This window comes from Podarcis cretensis (assembly GCF_951804945.1).
Source record: "Podarcis cretensis genome assembly, chromosome: 2".
Lineage (NCBI taxonomy): Eukaryota > Metazoa > Chordata > Lepidosauria > Squamata > Lacertidae > Podarcis > Podarcis cretensis.
In genome coordinates this window covers 71,509,241-71,532,735 of record NC_137171.1, presented here as the reverse complement: position 1 = coordinate 71,532,735, position 23,495 = coordinate 71,509,241, and the positions used below count along the sequence as shown (strand labels likewise).

Genomic DNA, 23,495 nt, shown 5'->3' with positions numbered 1-23,495 from the left:
TAAAACAGAATCAGTCAAAGCATACTTATCTTCCATCTTTGAGTCCCCTCCCCACGCCAACACACGTGCTCTCCCGAATCCTTTTCACATTCTGTGCCTCTGGTTTTCTTTGGTTTTTTTTTAATCTACCCATTTCATTAATATTGAAGCTGTGAAGCAGTCTCCATCTCAGTCTACGTTCATCAGCTTCACTACTATCATTTAGCACATGCAGCTGTTTCATGGCTGCTTGCTGCAACATGTACTTCCGCTTCTTTAAAAGGGAGTGGGGAGGCTTTTGTGTTGGTGGGTGTTTACGGAGTCTCCCATGGTGATGATGTTATTGCATCACTTTCGTTAAAGCTGGAATATAATAAGATAAAACGATTAGTCCAACGAGTTTACGCCGGATGGAGGCAAAACCAGAATTCAGTTGTGGTGGCTGGAATCCAAGTGCACGCCCTTTCTGAAGCGCAGGCAGTCGGAAAATCAAGTATTTCTCCTTTGAAATCTTTTTCGTAATCTCCCTGCTGGGATGGGTTGGGAATGTGCATCTGGTTTGGGCTCTTATGATTGAACAGAGGTGGGAAAGGGTAATTTAAGAAGCACCACTGCCCTTAGGCCAACGTTGGCGTTCCTCAGTGCTGCAGCATGCATACTACAGTTTGCTTTGGTACCTGATATCCCAGGCATGCTTGCAAACACAGAAGAAATACATAGCAGCTCCAATGTGTGCGAAATTTGGTCCATGTGTTCCTTATGGTCCCATTTCTTTACTCAAGGGAGCAGTGTTCTTGTGCAGGCAGCGTAGGGTATAAGAATGTAAGAAGAGATTTGCTGGATCAGGCCAAAGTCCCACATAATGTTGCCTTTGGTTCTCACCGTGGCCAACGAGATGCCTATGGAAAGCATGCCAGCTGAAGTGCAACCGTGCTCCCCACAGGTGGAATTCCCAGCAAGTAGTACTGCCTCCTCTAGCATTGAAAACAGAGCACAGCCATGGTAGCTGTTTTAAAGCCATTGAAGCTGGTGGCCATTGCTGCTTCCCCAGGAGACCAAATTCCATTACAGTGGTACCTCGGGTTACAGACGCTTCAAGTTACAGATGCTTCAGGTTACAGACTCCGCTAACCCAGAAATAGTACCTCAGGTTAAGAACTTTGCTTCAGGATGAGAACAGAAATTGTGCGGCGGCAGCAGGAGGCCCCATTAGCTAAAGTGGTACCTCAGGTTAAAAACAGTTTCAGGTTAAGAACGGACCTCCAGAGTGAATTAAATTCTTAACCCAAGGTACCACTGTATTTAATTAAGTTGCAGACAAAGAAGTTATTTCTTTTGTCTGCCCTGACCCTCCAACATTCAGTGTAACTGGACGTCCCCCAAGTTACAGTATTGTGTGAGAGGAAGAAAAACTTCTCCTTGCCCACTTTCTCCACACCATACATAATTTTATTTATTTATTATTACATTTATATCCTGCCTTTTCTCCAAGGAGTTTGTTATAAGAAAAAAAAACCTGCTCCCTGTCCCTTATGGGGTACCCAAGAGCCCATATAGAGTCCTTATGTAGGTTCTCTATCAGTAGGAGAAAATAGCAGAGGCCAACCAGAGAATATTGAGAAGCAAAGCAGCTAGTAAGCCTGATTTATTAACTGTTGCAACAGGGTGCTTCACAACCACATGCAGGAGAGAGGAGGGACCCCGAACAATGGCGCACAAGCCCTTATATTGACATTTGAAATTGCCCACCCTGGAGCCCAAGACCACCCCCCAATACATCATGCATAAATCACAGAAGGGTTGATCTACAACAGATTCCTGTCTGGCAGGAAACCTGTTAATGGGTTTACCTGGCTGTTAATGAGTTTACCTGGGCAGCCTGGCTATTTTGTGATGATAAATACTTAATTCCTGAGTCCAGATCACAGGCTCGCCCTATTCATAGCTTAAATGTGCCCTTAGGGCAGAATTTGTGAGCAAATGGGGAGATTTTTCCCATTTCTTCCCTCCTTGTAGAGAAACATTTGAGGTCAGTTTGGGAGAGACAAAATGGTTTCAGGACTTTTTTTCCTGTACCGTTTCAGACATACGGTTTATATATTTATGTATGTGTTTGCTTGGTATATGTATTTTATATCTTAGACCTTATAATTCTCATAACACGTTCAAGCTGGCATAAATGGTTCTTCCCTTTCCCATTACATTATGGGAGGTAGGTTAGGCTGAGTGGAAGTGGGCACCCAATGAGCTTCATGACTGAATGGAGACCTGAACCCTGGTCTCCCTAGTCCCAGACCAACACTAAATATTATACTGTACTGGTTTCAATTTATTTTATGTATTAAATTTGTATATCGCCCTTCATTCGTAAATCTCAAGGTGGTTTCTGTATGATACAACAGGAGGGAAAATAAACTGTTCATTGCAACCAGGACTGAAGGGTAAAATTCCAAATATTTAAACCAGTTAGTTTTTTAAAGACAATAGGCCAGAGGGGCATGGCTATTAATTTTATTTATAGAAGGCAATTGGAAGGTATGCAAAAAGTCTCAGCCAGCCATTTGCAGCTGCTTGGTTTTCTCGACTTAGTTACTGGGGAATGCACTTCAAACGTTCAGCATTTCTCCCCCTTTCCGGAGGCAAATCATATTCCTCTCATGTTCCTTATCTCTGTTAGGATGTAGCTGCTAATAGTCCCATTATTACATCGTGTATTCCCAGGTGGCACTGACATAGAGCTGATTCAAACACTGAGAAAAGGCACATCGCACAGTCCTCCTGGGACAATGCTTCTTAAAAGTACATTATCGCTTGCTGTATTCGAGGACTGGAAATGTTGTTTTCCAGCCATTGAGCAAGGATTTTGAAGCTGAGTCTTGATTTTGTGCCCTTTAATCTGTGGGTGCAAGATGTTTAGTTACAGTGTACACCAGTGTACACTAAGACAGAGGTAAAAGTAAGAATTGGAAAGAGATGTGTGAGCAGATGAAAGAGTAAAGACATTTTGAATATGAGGGCAGTGGAGAGGCAAGACAGAGCAAAACTAAGATTAAAGCAAAAATCAGATCATATAGAAAGAGTGATGGGAAAGAGAATGCAAGCAAGCTTATTTGTTAGCATTGGGTATAATCTAATATACAGGTTTGCCTGGGAGCAAGCCCCATGTGCTCCCTATTCATCAAAAAGTCATAATTATTTCCCATCTTTCCCCTCCTGCTTGATGTATGGTTTACATTGTGGCTAGCCCCATACTCAGACTGACATGCCTCGGTTCTTCCAGTAACCACTATGATAAACATGGCCAGAAGTGGTAGCTTGGTCTGTTTATCAAATATTTCCTAACACTTTAATAAACCAAAGCAATGGACTTATGTAACATTTCTAAGTAGGATCTGGGCTAGCTGAGACCTGATGGCTGCACACCCCTTCCTATATATTTGCCCACGCAAACAAAAACATTGGCAGGATGAATAGATAAATGTCACTGGCTCTGCAATTCTGTGATTAAAGTCTATGGATTATTATGCAATAAAGCTTAGTCACCCCCTTTTCTTGATCCTCCTGCATCCTTACATAGATGTCTGGCTGAAGCACAGATTTCTTCAAAAAGAGGAACAGGGAGTAGGCGATAGTGAAATCCCCATGCAGTGTAACCAGAAAACAAGGCCAACGACACTTGAGGCCTGCTTCTCATGACATAGTAACAAAACTATGGCTTACTGGGACTGTTGTGAATGTGTGGGCTCCCAGAGAAGAGCTTAAAGCTACTTTGCTTTTCCTTGGTCCTTTTTGCTCCTGTGCCATGCTGAGCTAAGCTAAGATTTAGATTAGTGTGTTGTCCAAAGGTGGGTTCAGCTTTCTTCTCGCCAACCATGAGCTGCAGCCAAGAACAAGTATTCATGTGGACTCCAGGTAAACTATAACTTGGCTTACCAAGTCATGCAGACTTAGCAGCCAACGTGTATTTTCACAAGTTGGGTCCCCCAGCTCCCAACACACAGCAAAATGTTTCTCATATGTGACACAAGAGTCCAACACCTTCTCTTTAGGCTACACTATTGTTGTGGAGATACTGCATTTGTCCAGCATGCAAACTGTTGCTGGTGAAAATGCAGTTCGTCCCTGATGTATGCATCCACAGCTATTAGGACTGTTGCATGAAATAGAGTTCCATGAATGTCATAGGCATGTGATCACAACTACTTATTCACTTCATTAATGGTTTTGAGAGACGACAGGGACCATGCAGGGAAGTGCTGTTGTTAAAATCTTGTCTTATTTGACGCTCATGCCCCCCAAACCAAGCCTGGAATCTTGGGCAGCAGAAAGAAACCAGGAAGGAGGCTTTGCTTTAAGGCATTTAGGCAGCCATTCCAGCTAAGTTGCAAATCTTGCCTTTGAGCAGCTCTTGTACTGTGAAGATGCTATTGTTGAAGATAATGTAGAATAGAGAGCAGAAGAACTGCATTTGGAATCTGACTATGCGTTCTGACTCTTGGTTAATAATACTCACATTACAAACAAATTTATACAAAAAATTGTTTAAGTTGCACTTGTGAAAAGCCTCCATGTCTTCTCCTTCCCCAGATTCCCAAGTTTGATTCAAGATGGGAGACCCAAATTGGGGGTGCAAATCTGCCACCCTTCCCTGAGTGCCTCTTGAGGCAACTGCTTCAGAAAGGCTTGTGGTGGTACCAGCCCTGCAACTGCCTTCAGAGTACCTTTAAATCTCTTGGCTTTGTTTCCATTATGAGTCACAGCAATGGAGGGGAGGATTTCATCTCCTTTGGCCAGGTGTAGTGAAGTCATTGGTTTAGTTGTCTGTTTGTCATTTACGTTTCTTGAGTAAGTTTCTCCTTTGAGCCTTGAAGTATCAGAATGAAATTTGGCATGCACAGTCAGGAGGACACAATTCTACATTGTAAGTCTGAAAACTAACATGAACCCCACATTTATTTGTGTGTGTACAAAATATATTATAATGCAATATCATCCTAGAAGACTGAAATACTGGAATGGATGTTGGTGGACAGCATTCTATATTTCACATTTGAACCCTAGCATAACCATTGCACATCTTAACCCAGACCCTCCAAGTGTCTCTATTTTCCAGGGACGTCCCTGATTTAGAGAAGCCTTCCCAGTTTCTGATTTGTCCCACTTTTCCTTAGGATGTCCCTATTTTCATTGGAGAAATGTTGGAGGGTATAGAGTTATCCGACCCCTGAGCCGTCTTGTCTGAAGGCAATCCTGTATAGGGAAGTTTTTGGGGGGGGGGGAGTTTAATGTTTTTATATATGCTGGAAGGTGCCCAGAGTGGCTGGGGCAACCCAGTAAGAAGTGCAGGGCATAAATAGTAAAACTATCATTATGGAATAGGATGTCTCTATTTTCATTGAATAAATTTTGGAGGGTATTTTAGCCCCCCAAGGTCCAGGGCAAGTGTACCCAACTGCCCACCCCCCCCCCAGCATGGACCTGCATATTTGTGAGTTTGTGGGTGCAAAATCATCCATAACTCCTTGAGTGAGTAAGTGTCAGGGATTACTAAATAATTGGAATTACTAAATGCTGGGAGCCTTCCCCTGGGTGCCAGACAATTTAACAGTGTAAGAATATAAGTTGAGCTTGTTTTTCCGGACTAGGGCATCGCCTGGCAGATAGGCCATTAAGACAGAGTTGGGAGGGGGGACGTTTTCAGGGTTACAGTGGACGACGATGTAGGAAAAATTGTGGGTTTTTACAAGAGGCTTGACAAGTGGGGGAGAAGCGGAGCCGGGAGAACTCCTGGCAGGCTGGTTGAGACAAGCTGGGGCACAATTTTCTCCCTATGGGCTCATCCACACTTCCACTTGTCCCGTGCCTAGAAAGTACAGATCCGAGTGGTTTTTCATTTGCCCTTCTCCTTTCCCAGGGAAAACCTACTCTTCAATGCTAAATTGGATGACACAGCAGTCCAGAGAAAACCCGAAGTGCTCTTTGTTCCGATTGAGTGCCAAAGAGCAGTTTTCCCTATAGGGGAAAGCAGTGAGACAAGAGGAAGTGTGGGTAAGCCCATGTCTGCTGTTGACTGCAATATTTGACCCACAAGATTGATCCACAATATTTTGATGATGTTTTTAATTTCAGTTTGTATTGATAAATTTTAGTGTTATATATTAGCGCCGTGTTTTGTTCCTGCTTCCCTGGTGCTTGTCCTAGCAGGAGATTAGATTTGCAATTGTGGGAACTGTACTATTCACATGTTTTGCAGTGCCCATTGTGCCACAGACAAATAAAATTGCTCACAGGCTTAAAAAAACACCCACCTGTTCCATCAATTAAGCTGCCAGAACCCTAAAAAAAAAATAGGGATTTTTTCATGCTTAGTAACACACCATGTGGTGCTATACTTTTATTTTTAAGAGTGTGACACTTCTTTGTTGACAAAGGTGGCTTCAGGCTGTAATATCAGTCTAGGTTTTTGGACTTCTTGAAACTGAAACAATTCTGGCATCATAAGAGTACTGCGAGCTGTGACCTTTAGGCTAGAAAGTGAGTGAAGTTTACCTGAAAGCTTAGTGGTTAGAAATGTAATTTCAACCCCTTGCAGAATACAAAGGGCACGTGATTATCAAAGTCCTTTCCAGCTTAGCTGCTGTTTTCCTTGAGCTTATTACCTGGAAGTTATAGATACACAAAGGAACTCAAACAAATAAACTCACCTATGCTTCCTTTGTGTCTGGTACATTCGGCACCTGTTTTTGCAAGCTGCTCAAATTAGCTATTGTATTCTCTGCATCTGTGTTATAACATCTGTGTTATAATACCCTGCAGTTATGCAGTGTTGTGTTTCCTCTGCTGTTGTAGCCCAACCTTTACCAACTGGGTGCCGTCCAACGGCTTTGGGTTGCAACACCCATCGGCCAAGCCAGCGCAGGAGATCCCTCATCTATATACTGTAATGATATCATGAGTTGACAAGGCTAATTCCTGGCATTGGGTCTCAGTCCTACTGAGCCCTGATTCACTCCCACCCTAGATGTAACTGGAAGGAAGAATGCCTTGTGTTGGGCAGGTGAGGTATTAGAGATGCCGCAAGGAAATCAAGAATAACAGGTAGCTTTCCTGACTTTGAAAAGTGTTACTCACTTCATGATTGGGGTAAGGGTCCCCAAAGCATCAGCTGGTGCTCAAATGGCTATGTTAAATGCTTTCTTTGTATAGAATCCTTTGAAGTGGCAATTTCAGTTGACAACATGATTTAGGAACTTCAGTCAAACCCCAAGCTCTGTTTGAGCCATGCTGAGAGATGCTCCAATCAGGCCCTACAGCTGTGTGTAAAGGGATCAGTGCAGTTCATTCACACAAAATGACCATGGAGGTTCATTTAATGCTTGGCTATCTCTGGGGCAAAAATGTTCCTGAATTATGAAGTCTCTTTCTGTAGGGATCAACACTGTGAAAATTCCTTTGGCATATCAGCTTTAAGGTAAAGGTAAAGGTACCCCTGCCCGTACGGGCCAGTCTTGACAGACTCTGGGGTTGTGCGCCCATCTCACTTAAGAGGCCAGGGGCCAGCGCTGTCCGGAGACACTTCCGGGTCACGTGGCCAGCGTGACATCGCTGCTCTGGCGAGCCAGAGCCGCACACGGAAATGCCGTTTACCTTCCCGCTGGTAAGCGGTCCCTATTTATCTACTTGCACCCAGAGGTGCTTTCGAACTGCTAGGTTGGCAGGCGCTGGGACCGAGCAGCGGGAGCGCACCCCGCCGCAGGGATTCGAACCGCCGACCTTTCGATCGGCAAGTCCTAGGCGCTGAGGCTTTAACCCACAGCGCCACCTGCGTCCCATATCAGCTTTATCTTCACTCTATTCACTTTCAGAGGACAGAGAGCCCATCGCATAACAACATTAACAACAGCAGCATATTTTAGGGGAGGACATCTGTTTGTACCAGCTGTATAGGTGTGAATGCTCCATAAGTTCTACATGCTTCATATATATTCCTCTTAAAGTTCGTCAGTAAAGAGTTGCACAGAGTTGAATCAGGCAGTACATAGTAAAATAAATGTGGAATTTAAGGAATCCTGGTTATCATGCCTGTGAAGATAACCAAAGGTGGATCTAGGGGAGCACAACCAGTTTGGTCATACTGGGCACAGAGATTCTGGGGCGCTGCAGCAGGAGTCACAACTATGAAGTCGAACGGAAGGCAAGAGGTGGAGGGGGCACCAGATTTTGGTGTCGCAGAGGGCGCCACTGAAATTTGAAACGCCAAGATACCAAGTTGTGCAAAGGTTTTGTGGAACACATTTTAGACTCCAGTTCTTGTTAAGTGGTTTGAACCTGTTGCTAATGCTCAGGAAATAAGATGAGAATGACAAAAGAAGTCTAGATTGCTCCAAACCTATTAAGAGCATGACCCAGCCCATAATTGCTCTTCCTGCCGCTTTCCTTGTATGGAAGAACCACACTTTTAGGTCAAAATAACTGTCCCACAGGCCCTCAGAGTGCTCAGCTCACTTCTCTGCAGATTCATTCTGTGTTTTAGAGAGAGAGAGAGAGAGAGAGAGAGAGAGAGAGAGAGAGAGAGATTCATTGTCCATTTCCTGGCACTCGTGTGAGCTTTGCACAACTTTCTATTTCATACATTACTGTGCGTATGCTCTCTTTCATGGCTTTGAGGTTTGTTGCTCAAGTTAAACCAGACCAAAACTAAGACTTGTCCCAACTATCTTAGTTCACTGCCATGCACTACACGTGTTGTCTCAGTGACAGCCCAAATCTGCCTGAATATCTCCCACAATGTAAATCCGTGCTATAAGAAAAACATTAGCAAATGTCTCTAATAGCTCTGCTTTTTTTCTGTTCTCTTAATACGTGGCTGGAAGTGCATGTTGGTGTCTGTGCTCTAAGCTAATGAAAATGTTGGCTTTCTCAGGACCCTGCTATGAGTCCCAGACCTGTGCTTGGGACATACGCCTGAGGTTTCTTCACCTACCCTACCCCACCCCTTCCCCAGCCAGTCTTGCCAAACCAACTTTCCACAAACCATCACTGTTAGAACGGACAGACTGACTCAAGTTATGGTGAAATGGTGATGAAGATTTCCTCTTCACTGCCTTCCTCCCAGAAGGTAGGAAGGAAGCACGTGGAGAAGACTGCAAGCTCATTTTTATTACTTCATTCATCTTCCTCTTGCAGTGCTAACTTGTTAAAGAACAGCGGTGACGGAAATTTTAGTCTTCACGGCACGTGGCAGCATAGTGGCGGGTCGTCTGATTCGGCAGATGCGTGGCATCTTGAGCCCCAGCAGTCTTCAAGGATGGGTGTGTCAAAGCACCATAGAACAACAGAAGCTTGACTCTGTATCAGTAGCAGCCTTGTGGTTGCTGTGCAGCACAGATAACTTATATCTATGTAAAGTCAATACATGGAAGGGAAATTGGCTTCACAGTCTGCTGCCATGAACCCTTCCATACATTCACTGCAGAGAGTAGAAGTTTAAGCAGGGATTTCCGTCATGTTCCCATGACTGCTTAGCACATGCTCTTTAATGTCTTTTTATTAGAGAATGTTTTACTCCAAATCAATGCATAGCACATATAATTCCTGAAGAATTCAGGTGCATGTAGAAGAGGTTCTAGTGGGGAAACAGTAGGAAGTAGCCTAGAATAAGGCATGGAAGACCTTACTGGGATTGAGGAGTGGCAAGTCTGGTTAAAGGGAGATTTGGGGCAATGCTAATCTTGCTTTTTGTGGGACTGGTGAGGCCAGTGGTCTTACACTGATGGCAGCTTCTAGCCATGGGTCCTTGGCCACTGGCATGCTTCTCGGAGACTCAGGTCCTCTTGGAGTGGCCTCTGCAGTGGTTGCAAGTATATCTGCCTTTTTCTAATGTGCAAGGTGTGTGAGAATGGCACACATAACAGTTCCTGGGTGTTTAAAGTACAAATAAAGCAGTATATTTTAGCTAAGTAGGGGGGAATATGCAAAAGGAAGATAACAGTAAATAAACATTTTCTGGGCTTTGCATTTTTACATTTGCCAGTGTTGATGACCTGGTTAGTGGGGTAGAAGTGGAAGGATCATTAGGCGCGAGTGATCATGCTCTTCTGAAGTTTACTATACAGCGGAAAGGAGCAGCCAAGCATTCTAGGACTCAATTTCTTGATTTTAAGAAAGCCGACTTCATAAAACTTAGGGAAGTGCTGGGTGAGATCCCATGGACAGTAATACTAAAAGGAAAGGGAGTTCATGATGGCTGGGAGTTTGTTAAGAGGGAGATAGTAAAAGCACAACTTCAGGCAATACCAATGAGACGGAAACATGGAAGGTGCCTAAAGAAGCCAGGGTGGCTATCTAAAGAACTTTTAACTGAGTTAAGATTAAAAAAGGATGTGTACAAAAATTGGAAAAGGGGGGAAACCACCAAAGAGGAATTCAAACAAATAGCCAGCATGTGTAGGCACACACAAAGTCAGAAAAGCTAAAGCACAGAATGAACTCAGGCTTGCTAGAGAGGTTAAAAGCAACAAAAAAGGCTTTTATGGGTATGTTTGTAGCAAAAGGAAGAACAAAGAAACAGTGGGGTCACTCAGAGGAGAAGATGGTGAAATGCAAACAGGGGACACAGAAAGGGCTGAACTCCTCAGTGCCTTCTTTGCCTCAGTCTTCTCCGATAAAGAAAACAATGCCCGACCTGAAGAATTTGGAGCAAATGATTCAGCAGAGGAAACACAGCCCAAAATAACTAAGGAGATAGTACAAGAATACTTGGCTAGTTTAGATGTATTCAAGTCTCCAGGGCCAGATGAACTGCATCCAAGAGTATTAAAAGAACTGGCAGATGTGATCTCAAAACCACTGGCAGTCATCTTTGAGAATTCCTGGAGAACAGGCGAAGTCCTGGCAGACTGGAGGAGGGCAAATGTTGCCCCTATTTTCAAAAAGGGGAAAAGAGAGGACCCAAATAATTACCGCCCAGTCAGTCTGACATCAATACCAGGGAAGATTCTGGAGCAGATCATTAAGCAAACAGTCTGTGAGCACCTAGAAAGGAATGCTGTGATCACCAATAGTCAGCATGGATTTCTGAAAAATAAGTCATGTCAGACTAACCTGATCTCGTTTTTTGACAGAATTACAAGCCTGGTAGATGAAGGGAACGCAGTGGATGTAGCCTAACTTGATTTCAGCAAGGCATTTGACAAGTTGCCCTATGATATTCTTGTAAAGAAGCTGGTAAAATGTGGTCTTGACTATGCTACCACTCAGTGGATTTGTAACTGGCTGACTGACCGAACCCAAAGGGTGCTCATCAATGGTTCCTCTTTATCCTGGAGAAGAGTGACTAGTGGGGTGCCACAGGGTTCTGTCTTGGGCCCGGTCTTATTCAACATCTTTATCAACGACTTGGATGATGGACTCAAGGGCATCCTGATCCAATTTGCAGATGACACCAAACTGGGAGGGGTGGCTAACACTCCAGAGGACAGGATCACACTTCAAAACGACCTTGACAGATTAGAGAACTGGGCCAAAACAAACAAGATGAATTTTAACAGGGAGAAATGTAAAGTATTGCACTTGGGCAAAAAAAAATGAGAGGCACAAATACAAGATGGGTGACACCTGGCTTGAGAGCAGTACATGTGAAAAGGATCTAGGAGTCTTGGTTGACCACAAACTTGACATGAGCCAACAGTGTGACGCGGCAGCTAAAAAAGCCAATGCAATTCTGGGCTGCATCAATAGGAGTATAGCATCTAGATCAAGGGAAGTAATAGTGCCACTGTATTCTGCTCTGGTCAGACCTCACCTGGAGTACTGTGTCCAGTTCTGGGCACCACAGTTCAAGAAGGACACTGACAAACTGGAACGTGTCCAGAGGAGGGCAACCAAAATGGTCAAAGGCCTGGAAACGATGCCTTAAGAGGAACGGCTAAGGGAGCTGGGCATGTTTAGCCTGGAGAAGAGGAGGTTAAGGGGTGATATGATAGCCATGTTCAAATATATAAAAGGATGTCACATAGAGGAGGGAGAAAGGTTGTTTTCTGCTGCTCCAGAGAAGCGGACATGGAGCAATGGTTCCAAACTACAAGAAAGAAGATTCCACCTAAGCATTAGGAAGAACTTCCTGACAGTAAGAGCTGTTCGACAGTGGAATTTGCTGCCAAGGAGTGTGGTGGAATCTCCGTCTTTGGAGGTCTTTAAGCAGAGGCTTGACAACCATATGTCAGGAGTGCTCTGATGGTGTTTCCTGCTTGGCAGGGGGTTGGACTCGATGGCCCTTGTGGTCTCTTCCAACTCTATGATTCTATGATTCTATGATTGGTGGTTCCCAGAGAGATAATTTCCTACACAAAAAAAGAGTGGGGGGGTTATTTGTTTTTTTAAGCATTATCAAACTGTCACTTAGAAATTTTGGCTCAGCGCTAGCTTACTTGCACATCAGCTGCAAACTGTCATCAAAACTAACACCCGTGGCTAAGACCAGCTTTTAAAGAAAGCGTTCATGGACTAGTTTTTATTTTTTGTAGCCACAAATTTTCTTTTGACTGTTTAAAATGTTATCTTATGGCTGATTTTTGTTGTTAACATTTTAATATAGATTATTTTAATATTTTATGTTGTAAATCACCTTGAGAACATTTTGACAGGAAGGCAAGATGTAAGTGACTTAAAGAAGCAAATAAATGGAAAGTTTTCACAGTGAAGGGAATTAAACCATGGGATTCCCCCCACCCCAAGATTTATATTGGGTTTGGTGCTATTTAGATTGTTTATAAATAATCAGGTGTTGAGAATGAAAAATGAGACAGCCAAGTATTCCTGATCTATCAGGATGGTGAGATCTAAAGAAGACTGCAAAAGACCTGCAACCTGAGGACTAGAGGGACCTTCTCCTGACTCATGTTTGTTGCTTTTTCCACTCAGGAGAAGCAAGCACAAACCTGCATGAACACTTCTTTAATATTTTTGAACTGATTAGAGGGAGAGAGATTTCTGGGTCATACTTTGATTTGTAGGTCTCGCCCAGTCACTTCTTACTCAGTGACTGATAGCAGGAGAAAATGGAAAAGTTTGCAAGGTGGGTGTGAAATGCATCAAGGAAATTCCCGCACAAAGACAGTGAGGCCCTGAGTCAGCAGAGCATTGAAAAACTAATTAAGAGGCTACATGATCAACTGTAACTGGTTTATGTGCTATAGCTTCCCCACAAGGGACCCTGGGAGCTGTAGTGGAGTGTGTGTTGATGTGGAATTACCCCTAGCCAAGAATGCTGATTACCTCTGAGAAACTCGTTCATCCACCCATCCATTCATTTAGCAGTTTTCACAAAGCACTTCATCCTATAATTATACCCCAAGGCTGCCTTGTTTCAAATTTAGGATTATTCACACAGTGTGGTGTGATTTTAAAATAGTTGCCTCAGGGTGACTTAACCCTAATACTGTGAGGTCAATTGCTGGAGTAAGGAATATTTTAAGAATTTCCTCCAGAAATTACCAGTTCCATCACATGAATGTCTGTTGTGTAATTGTTTTTATGTGAACAATCCGCTGGGAGACATTTTGCCTTTTCTTTGGTTTTCCGCAAACCCAGCTGCATTTCAAGTGTAAAAATAAACAAATCCTGATGTGCAGGAAGAAAGCACCCTTTTATTTTCTCTCTCTCTCTGAACATTTATTACCGGTACATATTGATATTTCCTGAAGATGAAGGATCTTTTTGTAAAATCAAGGGAAGCCAACAGGATTTTCTGGGCCTGGTACACTAGATGGGATGGGTGGGGGACAGGTTGCGATTTCACTTTTTTTGTGAAACCTTCATTTCATGGGAATTACCTTTGAGTAAAACATACAAAAGCCAGCCAGTTATGCTTTGTTCTGTGAAGGTATCATACTTGGGGCATGAATGAAATAATGTAGACATGAGGAAAATGCTTAAACAAACATACCAGAGTATCCTCCTCTATCCCTGTTTAGGGAAGTTTTTAATGTTTTAGGTTCTATCACTTTTATTATTATTATTATTCTGTTGGAAGCCACCCTGAGTGGCTGGGGAAACCCAGCCTGATCGATGGGGTATTATTATTATTATTATTAAACTATTATTATTATTATTATTATTATTATTATTATTATTATCCAGCTTCCCCTCCTGCTCTGGGATGGCTCCACATCCTGAGTCCCAAATGGGGGTAGTCAACATCCCTTCCTCTGGTTGCTTGGCAACAGTGATTAAGCATCCTTCACAATGGTGTTGCCTGCAAGTGCCAAAGCATTAGAGTAGCCTCCATGTTTTGTAACTTTCTTTAGACATGTCATAAAATCGTGTCCAATTGGCTTACTTTTTTTTTTTAAGAGAAAGCTAAGAGGGGGACCTAGTACATTTGCACCTCCTGTAGCCCCCTGTTGATGGCCTTGTGCCCATCTACATATTGGGTCATTAGCCCACTTCAGACATTACAGGAAACCATGTTTCCCTGTGGTGAGCCCTGGGCTCACATTATCTCTCTTCCCAAGAAGGAGATTGGAACCTTCTGCTTCTGATTTTAAACAAACTATGGTTCCTCGTGATGTCCAAACTCAGGAGGAACAACTCTGTCTTACAGGCCCTGCGGAAAGAAATCAGATCCTGCAGGGCCCTGGTCTCACGAGGCAGAGCATTCCACCAGGCCAGAGCCAGAGTTGAAAAGGCCCTGGCTCTGGTTGAAGCCAATCTAACTGCCTTAGGGCCCGGGACCACTACGGTGTTGTTATTTATGGACTTTGAGGCTCTCCGTGGGGCATACCGGGAGAGGTGGTCCCATAGGTACGAGGGTCCTAGGCCGTGAAGGGCTTTAAAGGTCAAAAGCAGCACCTTAAATCTGACCCTGTACTCTACCAGGAGCCAGTGCAGTTTGAAAAGCACTGGGTGAATATGCTCCCATGGCAGAGACCCCGTGAGGAGCCTCGCTGCAGCATTCTGCACCCGCTGGAGTTTCTGGGTCAGCTTCAAGGGCAGCCCCGCGTAGAGCGAATTACAGTAGTAAACCCTGGAGATGACTGTCGCATGGATCACTGTGGCCAGGTCGGGGCAGGAAAGGTAAGGGACCAACTGCTTGATGCGGCGAAGGTGGAAAAATGTCACCTTGGCTGTTGCTGTAACTTGCGCCTCCATGGAAAGGGAAGCGTCAAGGATTACACCCAAACTCTTAACGGAAGGCAATGGCACTAATTGGGCCCCCTCAAGAGAAGGGAGTTGGTCTCTCATCCCCATGCCATCCCGACCCAGCCATAGGACCTCTGTCTTCGAAGGATTTAGTTTCAAGATATGATAGCCACCTTCAAATGACTAAAGGGTTGTCACATGGAGGATGGAGCAAGCTTGTATTCTCCTGCCCTGGAGGCCAGGACCCAAACCAGTGGATTTAAGTTACAAGAAAGGAGATTTCGACTAAACATCAGAAAAACTTTATGACAGTAAGAACTGCTTGACAGTGGAAGAGACTTCCACAAGAGGTGATGGACTCCCCTACCTTGGTGGTTTTTAAGCAGATGTTGGACGACAGTTGGTCATGCATGAGCTAGTTGAAATTCCTGCATAGCAGGAGGTTGGACTTAGGGGTCAGCAAACTTTTTCAGCAGGGGTCCAGTCCACTGTCCCTCAGACCTTGTGGGGGGCCAGACTATATTTGGGGGGGGGGGAATGAATGAATTCCTATGCCCCACAAATAACCCAGAGATGCATTTTAAATAAAAGGACACATTCTACTCATGTAAAAACACGCTGATTCCCGGACCGTCTGCAGGCCAGATTGAGAAGGCGATTGGGCCGGATCCGGCCCTCGGGCCTTAGTTTGCCTACCCATGGACTAGACCCTTGAGATCACTTCCAACTCTACAATTATATGGGTCTATGACCCATGAGAAACCTTTTCAGTTGAACTATGCAGATCAGCTGATGGGGGGGGTTGAGTCTCCTCCCTTATCAGATAATAGAGTTAATGAGTGAGGAGGAGCAATTTGCACCCCCATAATGGCATTGGGTTGCCAGGGAGTTGAAACTATGAAGCCATGATGGGAATAAACATTGCCCTATTCCCGAGACATCACACTGACTTTCTGAAGTGCCCTGGAGGCACTGCATCTCTGCCCTGTCCATTGCCATGATGGGAATGAAAATCATTCTGTCACTACCGGTGCTCTGCAGACTATTTTTTCCCTGCAGTAGCATCCCTGCCAACAAATTCAGGAAATGAGCTGGCAGGCCACCAGGGAAGACTTGATGCGCTGATTAGGCTTGCAGGACTGTGGTTTAAATAGGACTACCATGCGTCCAGATTTTCCTGGACATTACTGGGATTTCAAAGGCGGAATTGATGTCTGGGGTCAATTTCCAAAAGGCAACACTTTGTCCTGGATCTTAGGCAAGTCAATCCTAGGTTTGAAAGAAGCCATGATTCTCTGAGATTGGTTGTTATCAGGATCTGTGGTTTGCTCAAAACCATAAGCAGATGGCTTATTCATGTAGCAGGAAACTATGGCTTCCTCTTAAATCTGAACTGGGCTTTGGTGGGGTGTTATTGCAAGTTTTATTTTCCCTCTTTTCTTTTTTTTCTTTTTTTAAATGCCTATGTGTGTGCTCCATTATTGTGAATTCAGTTAAGCCTAATCTCTTGTCTTTTTATCTGAAGAATGACTGACGCTTTCCTCTTTCCTGTAGTTGTCATTTGGCTGCTTATATTGCCCTTTGCTTTGTGTCTCATTAATCTGATCTTGAAGAAACTCCAGATGTCTCTTCCATTTCATAAGAGTGCATTGCATAATTTTGTGTGTCCTTAAGGCTTGCTTTGTTTACAGTAATTGGTCAATCTCTCCTGCAGCATCTGCTCTTGCTCCTTATAGCTCTGCAGGCTTTGACTGTGACTAAAGTGTACTGTCTACTCTGAAAACGTTTGGTTGCTTGTGTGCTAGGAATGGCTGGTGTTAATCCAGGGCCAAGTGAGAAGACTCTCATTTCCTTGTGAGCTCAGCTTCATATATTGGAAGAGAATGTCTCTAGGGCACAATAAGTTGCAGGATAGCATGTGCTGCTGCAATCAAGCACGGAGAAGCAATACACCAGGAATGTATTGTGTACGGCTGAATGTTGTGTCCTTAACTTTGGACCATTTGGTTAAAAATGCAGACTCTGATTGGTTCAGTTATATAGTGACATCTAACAGACACATGGATTATGTTGCAGGACTATGGATGAAATATGGTATGGTAAGAGTACGGGCCGTTGGAACATTGGAGGACTGAGGAAAAGCTTCTAACACCTTTTCTCCCTTAGCACTTCCTGCCTCTGCCACCAGAGCCAGAAGCTGTGAGAGGCCCAGTGAGAAAGACCTGGCTGGCAGGGACCTCACATCCAGCTCATTTGACTGCCATTTATGGGCTGGGATTGGGGGGGAAACATACAAATACTGTACATTTTGTGATTATGCACATAACAACTCAATTTTTAATATATTAGAAGCTGCCTCAAAAAACCTCAGTTAGTAGGTGTGTTAATCATCATCATCAACAACAACAACAACAACAACAATTTATTATTTATATGCTGCCCATCTGACTGGGTTGCCCCAGCCACTCTGGGCGGCTCCCAACAAGAAATGGTAAAAATACAATACAACATCACACACTAAAAAAATTCCCTGAACAGGGCTGCCTTCATATGTCTTTTAAAAATCACATAGCTGTTTATCTGTTTGACATTCTGAAATAAACAAACAAAATAGAAGTGGGCACAATAGGGGAAGAAAGCAGAATATATTTATTGCCAGGGTATTAAATAAAGAGGCAGCTGGACTTTCTAGCATGTAAACAAACCAGGATTTCTAGTCTCATAAGGCTCCAGCAGAGGGCAAGGGTGAACCTGGAGAAGCTGTTGTCTTACATTTCTTCGCTTTGGCAGGCTGATAGAGAGGGACTAGACTAGATAATTGGTATTTAACCTTCCTGTTCAATGTCAGGGCCCAGCAAAGTCAGAAGCAAACAGCGTGATCCAGACCTTCCATTGGCCAGGTTCCAGAGCAGGCAGGCAATGATCCAAAGGCCCAGAGACAGATGATGTGGTCTAAGGTGGGTTGTATGCCTGGTGTGTTTGTGTGTTTGTTTGAGGGTTTATGCCCTGCCCATCAATAAAACCCCCAAATTTCAGAGCTGATGAGGCAAGTAGAGGCAAGGCAGGGGTCTACTTAGTACCTTCTGTCATTAAAAAGTTGTTCAGCCTTGAACAATTGTATAGGTTCAGCCAAGCTTTTATTGAAATTTCAAGTCACTTGTTATGGTTGGCGCGACAAAGCATTAGCGCCCCCTCTGGCCATTATGGAGGTTGCACTGCTGTACAACAGAGGCCAGACTAGGAAGCTCCCTCTGGTGACCTGGTGGTGTGGGGATGCCAAAGTCCCCAGTTTGAGACTCCTAGCATGTTTCACTTAGCATCTGAAACAGCACCTGTTCTCTGTCATGCCAGGTAAATTTCTCAGCCCCACTGGTGGACACCAGCTGCTGGAAGAAGCCCACCTTCATCTCTACAAATTACTACAGGGTGGACCTCTTCAATGGACGTATGGCTGGAGTGCTGCTGACCTCCATCTTTGTAACTGTAATAGATGAGGTGACTGTGGCTCATCTAGGCACATCAGAAGGACGTGTTCTGCAGGTCAGTTAAGAGCTGCAGCTCTGCTTTTTATATCTATTAATATGTGTTTATAATATTGTGAACCTCTGTGCTATCATCTGCTGCTAGTGTTTAAATATCTCTTTAAATACCATCATGTATTCAAATGGCTTCTTGTGGTACTTTTAAAGCTGTAATGCTGAAAGCCAATCCATTAACATTTAGGAAATATTACCATGTTTCCACTGTCAACTTAAGCTAATTTTATTTTATTCTTATTCTTTCTACAAGAAACCCTTTCCCTAGTTCTAGCTCTTTGAGGGAACTAGGGATAACAAATAAGGGGTTTCTCAACATGCTCACAAAATTATAATTCCCAATGTTTCTTGTAGGAAGTGTCAACAGCTAAACTTCTCAAGGATTTATCATAATTGAAATTGCTATTAGGAATTACTCTTGGGGTTGTTGGAGAGTCGACCTGCAGAGTATCAGGAATTCTGAACATGAATCCCGGGTGCCCAAATCTATTCATACATCTATTTCAGCATCTCATAGCACTTAGCAGTGTGCAGAGATGTTCATAAAAACGTGGAGTTACTCTCCTGCTTGTAATTCGCAGCCCCAGCAGACAGATGTGTTTGCCAAATTAATGAAGAAGTTCTCTACAACTGTCCCTGCTCCACTAAAAACAGCTGCTGAGGGTGTGTAAGCTTTTGTGTGTGTATGTTCCTAGGTGGTTCTTCCATCCAATCTCTACACAAACATATTGGCCAACTTCTCCCTGGGGGAGACATTGCCAGTGCTGCGAGAAGTCAGCAAGCTGAATGACACTTTGCTGTTTGTCACAGGAAAAAAGGTAAGAGATGTGAGGCTCTGAAGCTCGACTGTGCATGAGATTTCAAAGGAAGCATTACTTATTTGCTTGTTTCTGGGTGGATGGGTGGGAGGAGGGTTATTCTACAGGTGCTTTGATTTTTACAAATGGAGAGAATGCTGAGGTTGCTCTGATCTCATCATCCATCATCTCAGACCCAAAGTACATGTTCAGGAAAACTGAGTGGCAGAGGCATTCTACACCAGTTTAGAGTGTGCATAGAGTACACATGTTTTGATAGCACCCCACATAAAAAACCTGCCTGCCTGCCTGCAGAAAATGCATACATCAGGGATAAGAGTTTTAGCCTAGTCATAGAATAATAGAATTGTAGAGTTGGAAGGGACCCCCAGGGTCATCTCCCTTTCCACAGGCAGAAAATTTGTGAGAGGGAAGACTATTCAATCTACCTCTGGCATTCTGAGGAGATACAGTCCTCCAGGACTGATTGACCCTTAGTATGATCCTTTTTGGAAAGAACTATCTTCTTAAGCGATGTCAGAGTAGCAGATGTCTCTCCATTCAAGATCACAAAGGCTTATTTGAGCTACTTTTCCACCTAATTCTTTTATTAGCATTTCCTTGACTCTTCCAGCCCTTTAAATTTTCATTTCTTTCTACAGAAATCCTTTGAACTTGCTGTCTCTAGCCAGTCATTTATCTCTCCTAGGATGTTGGAACTTTAATTGAAAAATTGGTGCTTCTAAGTCACCATTTCATTGGGCTTCACTTTCTTCTTCTGATAGCTCTAGGACTGCCTACCTAACTTTTTTTGGTCTCAGACTTAGTGGCTTCATCAAATGGCAAATCCCACTGGATTTCAGCAAAGTTTGGGGCATTTTCTGCTGCCAACTCATTCTAGCTTTTACTGGGGGAGAAAAAAAAAATTCTGGTCAGGCAGCTGTAAAACAGAGCTCAGAACTTGATGACAGCTCCTTGCTGAGACCAGGAGTATTAGGAGCCCACCTGCTTCGTCTCTCTGATGTCTTGATGCCTTGATACAAGCTACAAGCACCGAGTGTGGCAGATGCACAAGAGGGGCTGTTCTGAGGGTAGATTGCACTCACATTTTAATTGGGTTTTTCCTGTTGTGGACCACCCTGGGAATATGGTTAAAGGACGGTATAAAAATACTTATAAATAAATTGATTTTCTTGGTGAGCAAAGTACATGCTGTTTGAAAGATGTGCTGTTGGAAAGACCATCGGTCCCCTTGACATAGGAACATAGAAAGCTACCTTACAGTAAGTCAGGTCATTGGTTCATCCTGCTCAGGCTTGTCAACACCAAGCATGGGGAGTTAAGTGCCATCTCCCTGTCAATCACCTGACATCAACATGATGCCAAAGGATCCATTTTTACTATGCAGTGTAGCTTGAGTTCGAGCTGTGCTGCACAGGAAGATGCCAGTGGATCCAAGCCAGCCTTGAAGCCACTGCCATTTAGCTGCTTGGTGGTGACATCAATCCCTGCTTGGTTTGGCTGCACCCAGGAGTTTCCAGTACTTTATAGCGAAGCTGATCCAAGTGGGGCTTGGATTCTTTGATACAAACCCATTTTCCAGTGAATACTTTGGCGTGCATTTTAAGGCTCCTTTGGAGACATATCTTTTCCTGCCCACACCTGACTGTCATACATGATACCAGGTGTGGGGCGGTGGGTGGTCAGCCTGCTGGGGAAAATGATCTTACAGTTGGTTGGAGGTTCAGTGCTGCTGACCTGCACTGCCTGGCACTGGCTATCTAGGGTTTCAGGCAGGGATTTCTCCCAGTCCCACCTGGAGACGTTGAGGATTGAAACAAGGACCTTCTGCATGCAAAGTTGAGCTCAACCCATCCTCTTTGGCAACTGTCCATCTTGCAGGTGTCCCAGGTGAAAATAACTGGTCCAGGCTGTCGCCATTTCCTGACATGCTTCCGCTGCCTGAAGGCAGAGCGTTTCATGCAGTGTGGCTGGTGTGGAAATGCATGCACCCGTCAGGAAGACTGCAAGGCAGAGTGGAACCAGAAGAGCTGCTCTCCTGTCCTCACTGATGTACGCAAGTATCTTCTTATGTATGAGATTGCCTAATGGTACACTGGCATGGTGGCTTATGCGCACTGCAGCTATTCTCACTGAGCTATTTGGTGCTTTGGGACTGCCTTAGTTCTTCCCTCCACCCTTTGTTAACTGTCTGGATTTTTTTATATTTCTGTTTGTCAAATGTGCTTGTCATAAAGCCTAAAGTACTCTGGGCATCTTGGGACCCATAATGCCTGCATTTCCTGAGACATGCACCACCTGCATTTTGCATTAGTTATTATGTTTTCCACGGGGTGTATTTTTTCTTTCTGTCTTAACCTCTTGCTTTGCATGTTCGTCCAAATAGAGCACTTAAGACATCTCCCTCACCACTGGCTCAACTTCTTGAGTGGAGCCACGGGGGGTGGGGGACAAAAAAACCAAACAAAAAAAAAACCCCACACCCTCCCTCTCTCTTTTACTCTATGTGACCCTTTTCATCTTTCCTGAAAGGGTGACTTTAGCATGGCAATATTGAGCACTGTGTTCTCCATTTTGCCTTTAGTGAGGGCAGTGTTGTTGTTTCCCAAACAGAAAATTAGAAAACCCACAAAGATACACATTCACATCCTTTGTATCTTTTGGAACGACTCACTGCATTTGACATGCACAAGGAACAGTCATGTGGGGACAAAGGTGGGCTGATGAGTTTTCAGCTATAGTGCGAAGCCCTTCCTGGTGTTCTGGTATTGACCTTCCCCCTTTCTCTCAAGCAGATTGGGGCTGGTGTGCATGAAACAGCCAGTATATGGAGACCACATACACTTGCTCCTTTTACAGCAGGGGTGGGGGAAAGCATTTTCAGGCCCAAGGCCACATTCCCACCTGGGCAACCTTCTGTGTGTGTCACGCCCGTAGTAGGTGACTCCTGAGGCAAAAGTGGGCAAAGCAAGAAATGTAAATACAGCCTCTGTATGGCTGTTATCAGAGCTCAAGGGCACATTCCAGACAAGCATAAATGCTCAGGGAGGATATGACTAGGACTAGTGAGAGGTGTGAATGGGAGAAGGAGGTGTGGCTGAGGACTAGATAAACAGAGTTACCCTTGGCCCCTTGGCCTGAGGTTCCCTAGCTCTGTCAGAGAGCCTGCGTAGACACACACTCCAGGTGTACAGTGGCTCCTCTGGGAATGGGGTCATCTTCACACCACTGCGGGCATCTAAAAAGTCTCCTTGATACTAATAAAGAGTCTATGCATAATCATGGTTTGCTGCTAGGGCTGATTAAGACTGTCTTTTTGTGGCTTTTGATGTGGCTGCACTGCGATTCCTATATTCCTTTAAGGTGAGTTAATATTTAGCAGAGCAAACCGTTCTGAGGTAAACTCTTAACCATTAACATTAGTCACTTGTCGTCACAGGGAGTCATTAGGTCAGATTAGTTTGGCTTCAAAAAGAGGCAGAGTAACAGCTTGATAAAGGAATAAATTTAAACTTCTACTTCACTCTTTATTCATTTTTTAACTAGATAAATAACATATAAAAATATTATTGAAGAAGCACACTTAGAGTTGTTTAAATGTTTTGCCATTTGCATATTTTGCTCCCTGTATTAAATTTTAGGCAAATGTTGTGACCATGTTTATACTGATTTTGAATATGCGTGACAGATTCAGATCTAAGCTCACCCTTGAAGCAAACTGGGTGGCCTTCATCAAGTCACTTTCACGTGGCCTCAACAGTGAAGAAAAATAAGTTTATTGTGAGCATAAAGCAAGGGAGTATTAAATGTTCATGCTCAAATGTTTTCAGTACCAAAACAAAATAAAAAAATTCCTTCCAGTAGTACCTTCCAGTACACAGTATCTGAAGATGTGTGCATGCACACGAAAGCTCATACCAAGAACTAACTTAGTTGGTCTTTAAGGTGCTACTGGAAGGAATTTTTTTATTTTGTTTTGACTATGGCAGACCAACACGGCTACCTATCTGTATTCAGTACC

At 43.9% G+C, this 23,495-nt stretch overlaps 1 protein-coding gene across 3 annotated transcripts in view; it reads left to right on the top strand.

Annotated features, from left to right (window-relative positions):
* The window catches only part of MST1R (macrophage stimulating 1 receptor), a 59,294-nt gene that overhangs the window by 11,672 nt on the left and 24,127 nt on the right, over nucleotides 1–23,495 (top strand). For all 3 annotated transcript variants that reach the window (XM_079964396.1, XM_079964394.1, XM_079964395.1), the window contains exons 3-5: nucleotides 18,472–18,660; nucleotides 19,352–19,474; nucleotides 21,356–21,526. In XM_079964396.1, the coding sequence (XP_079820522.1) occupies nucleotides 18,472–18,660; nucleotides 19,352–19,474; nucleotides 21,356–21,526 (483 nt within the window). The remainder of the gene's footprint in view (nucleotides 1–18,471; nucleotides 18,661–19,351; nucleotides 19,475–21,355; nucleotides 21,527–23,495) is intronic.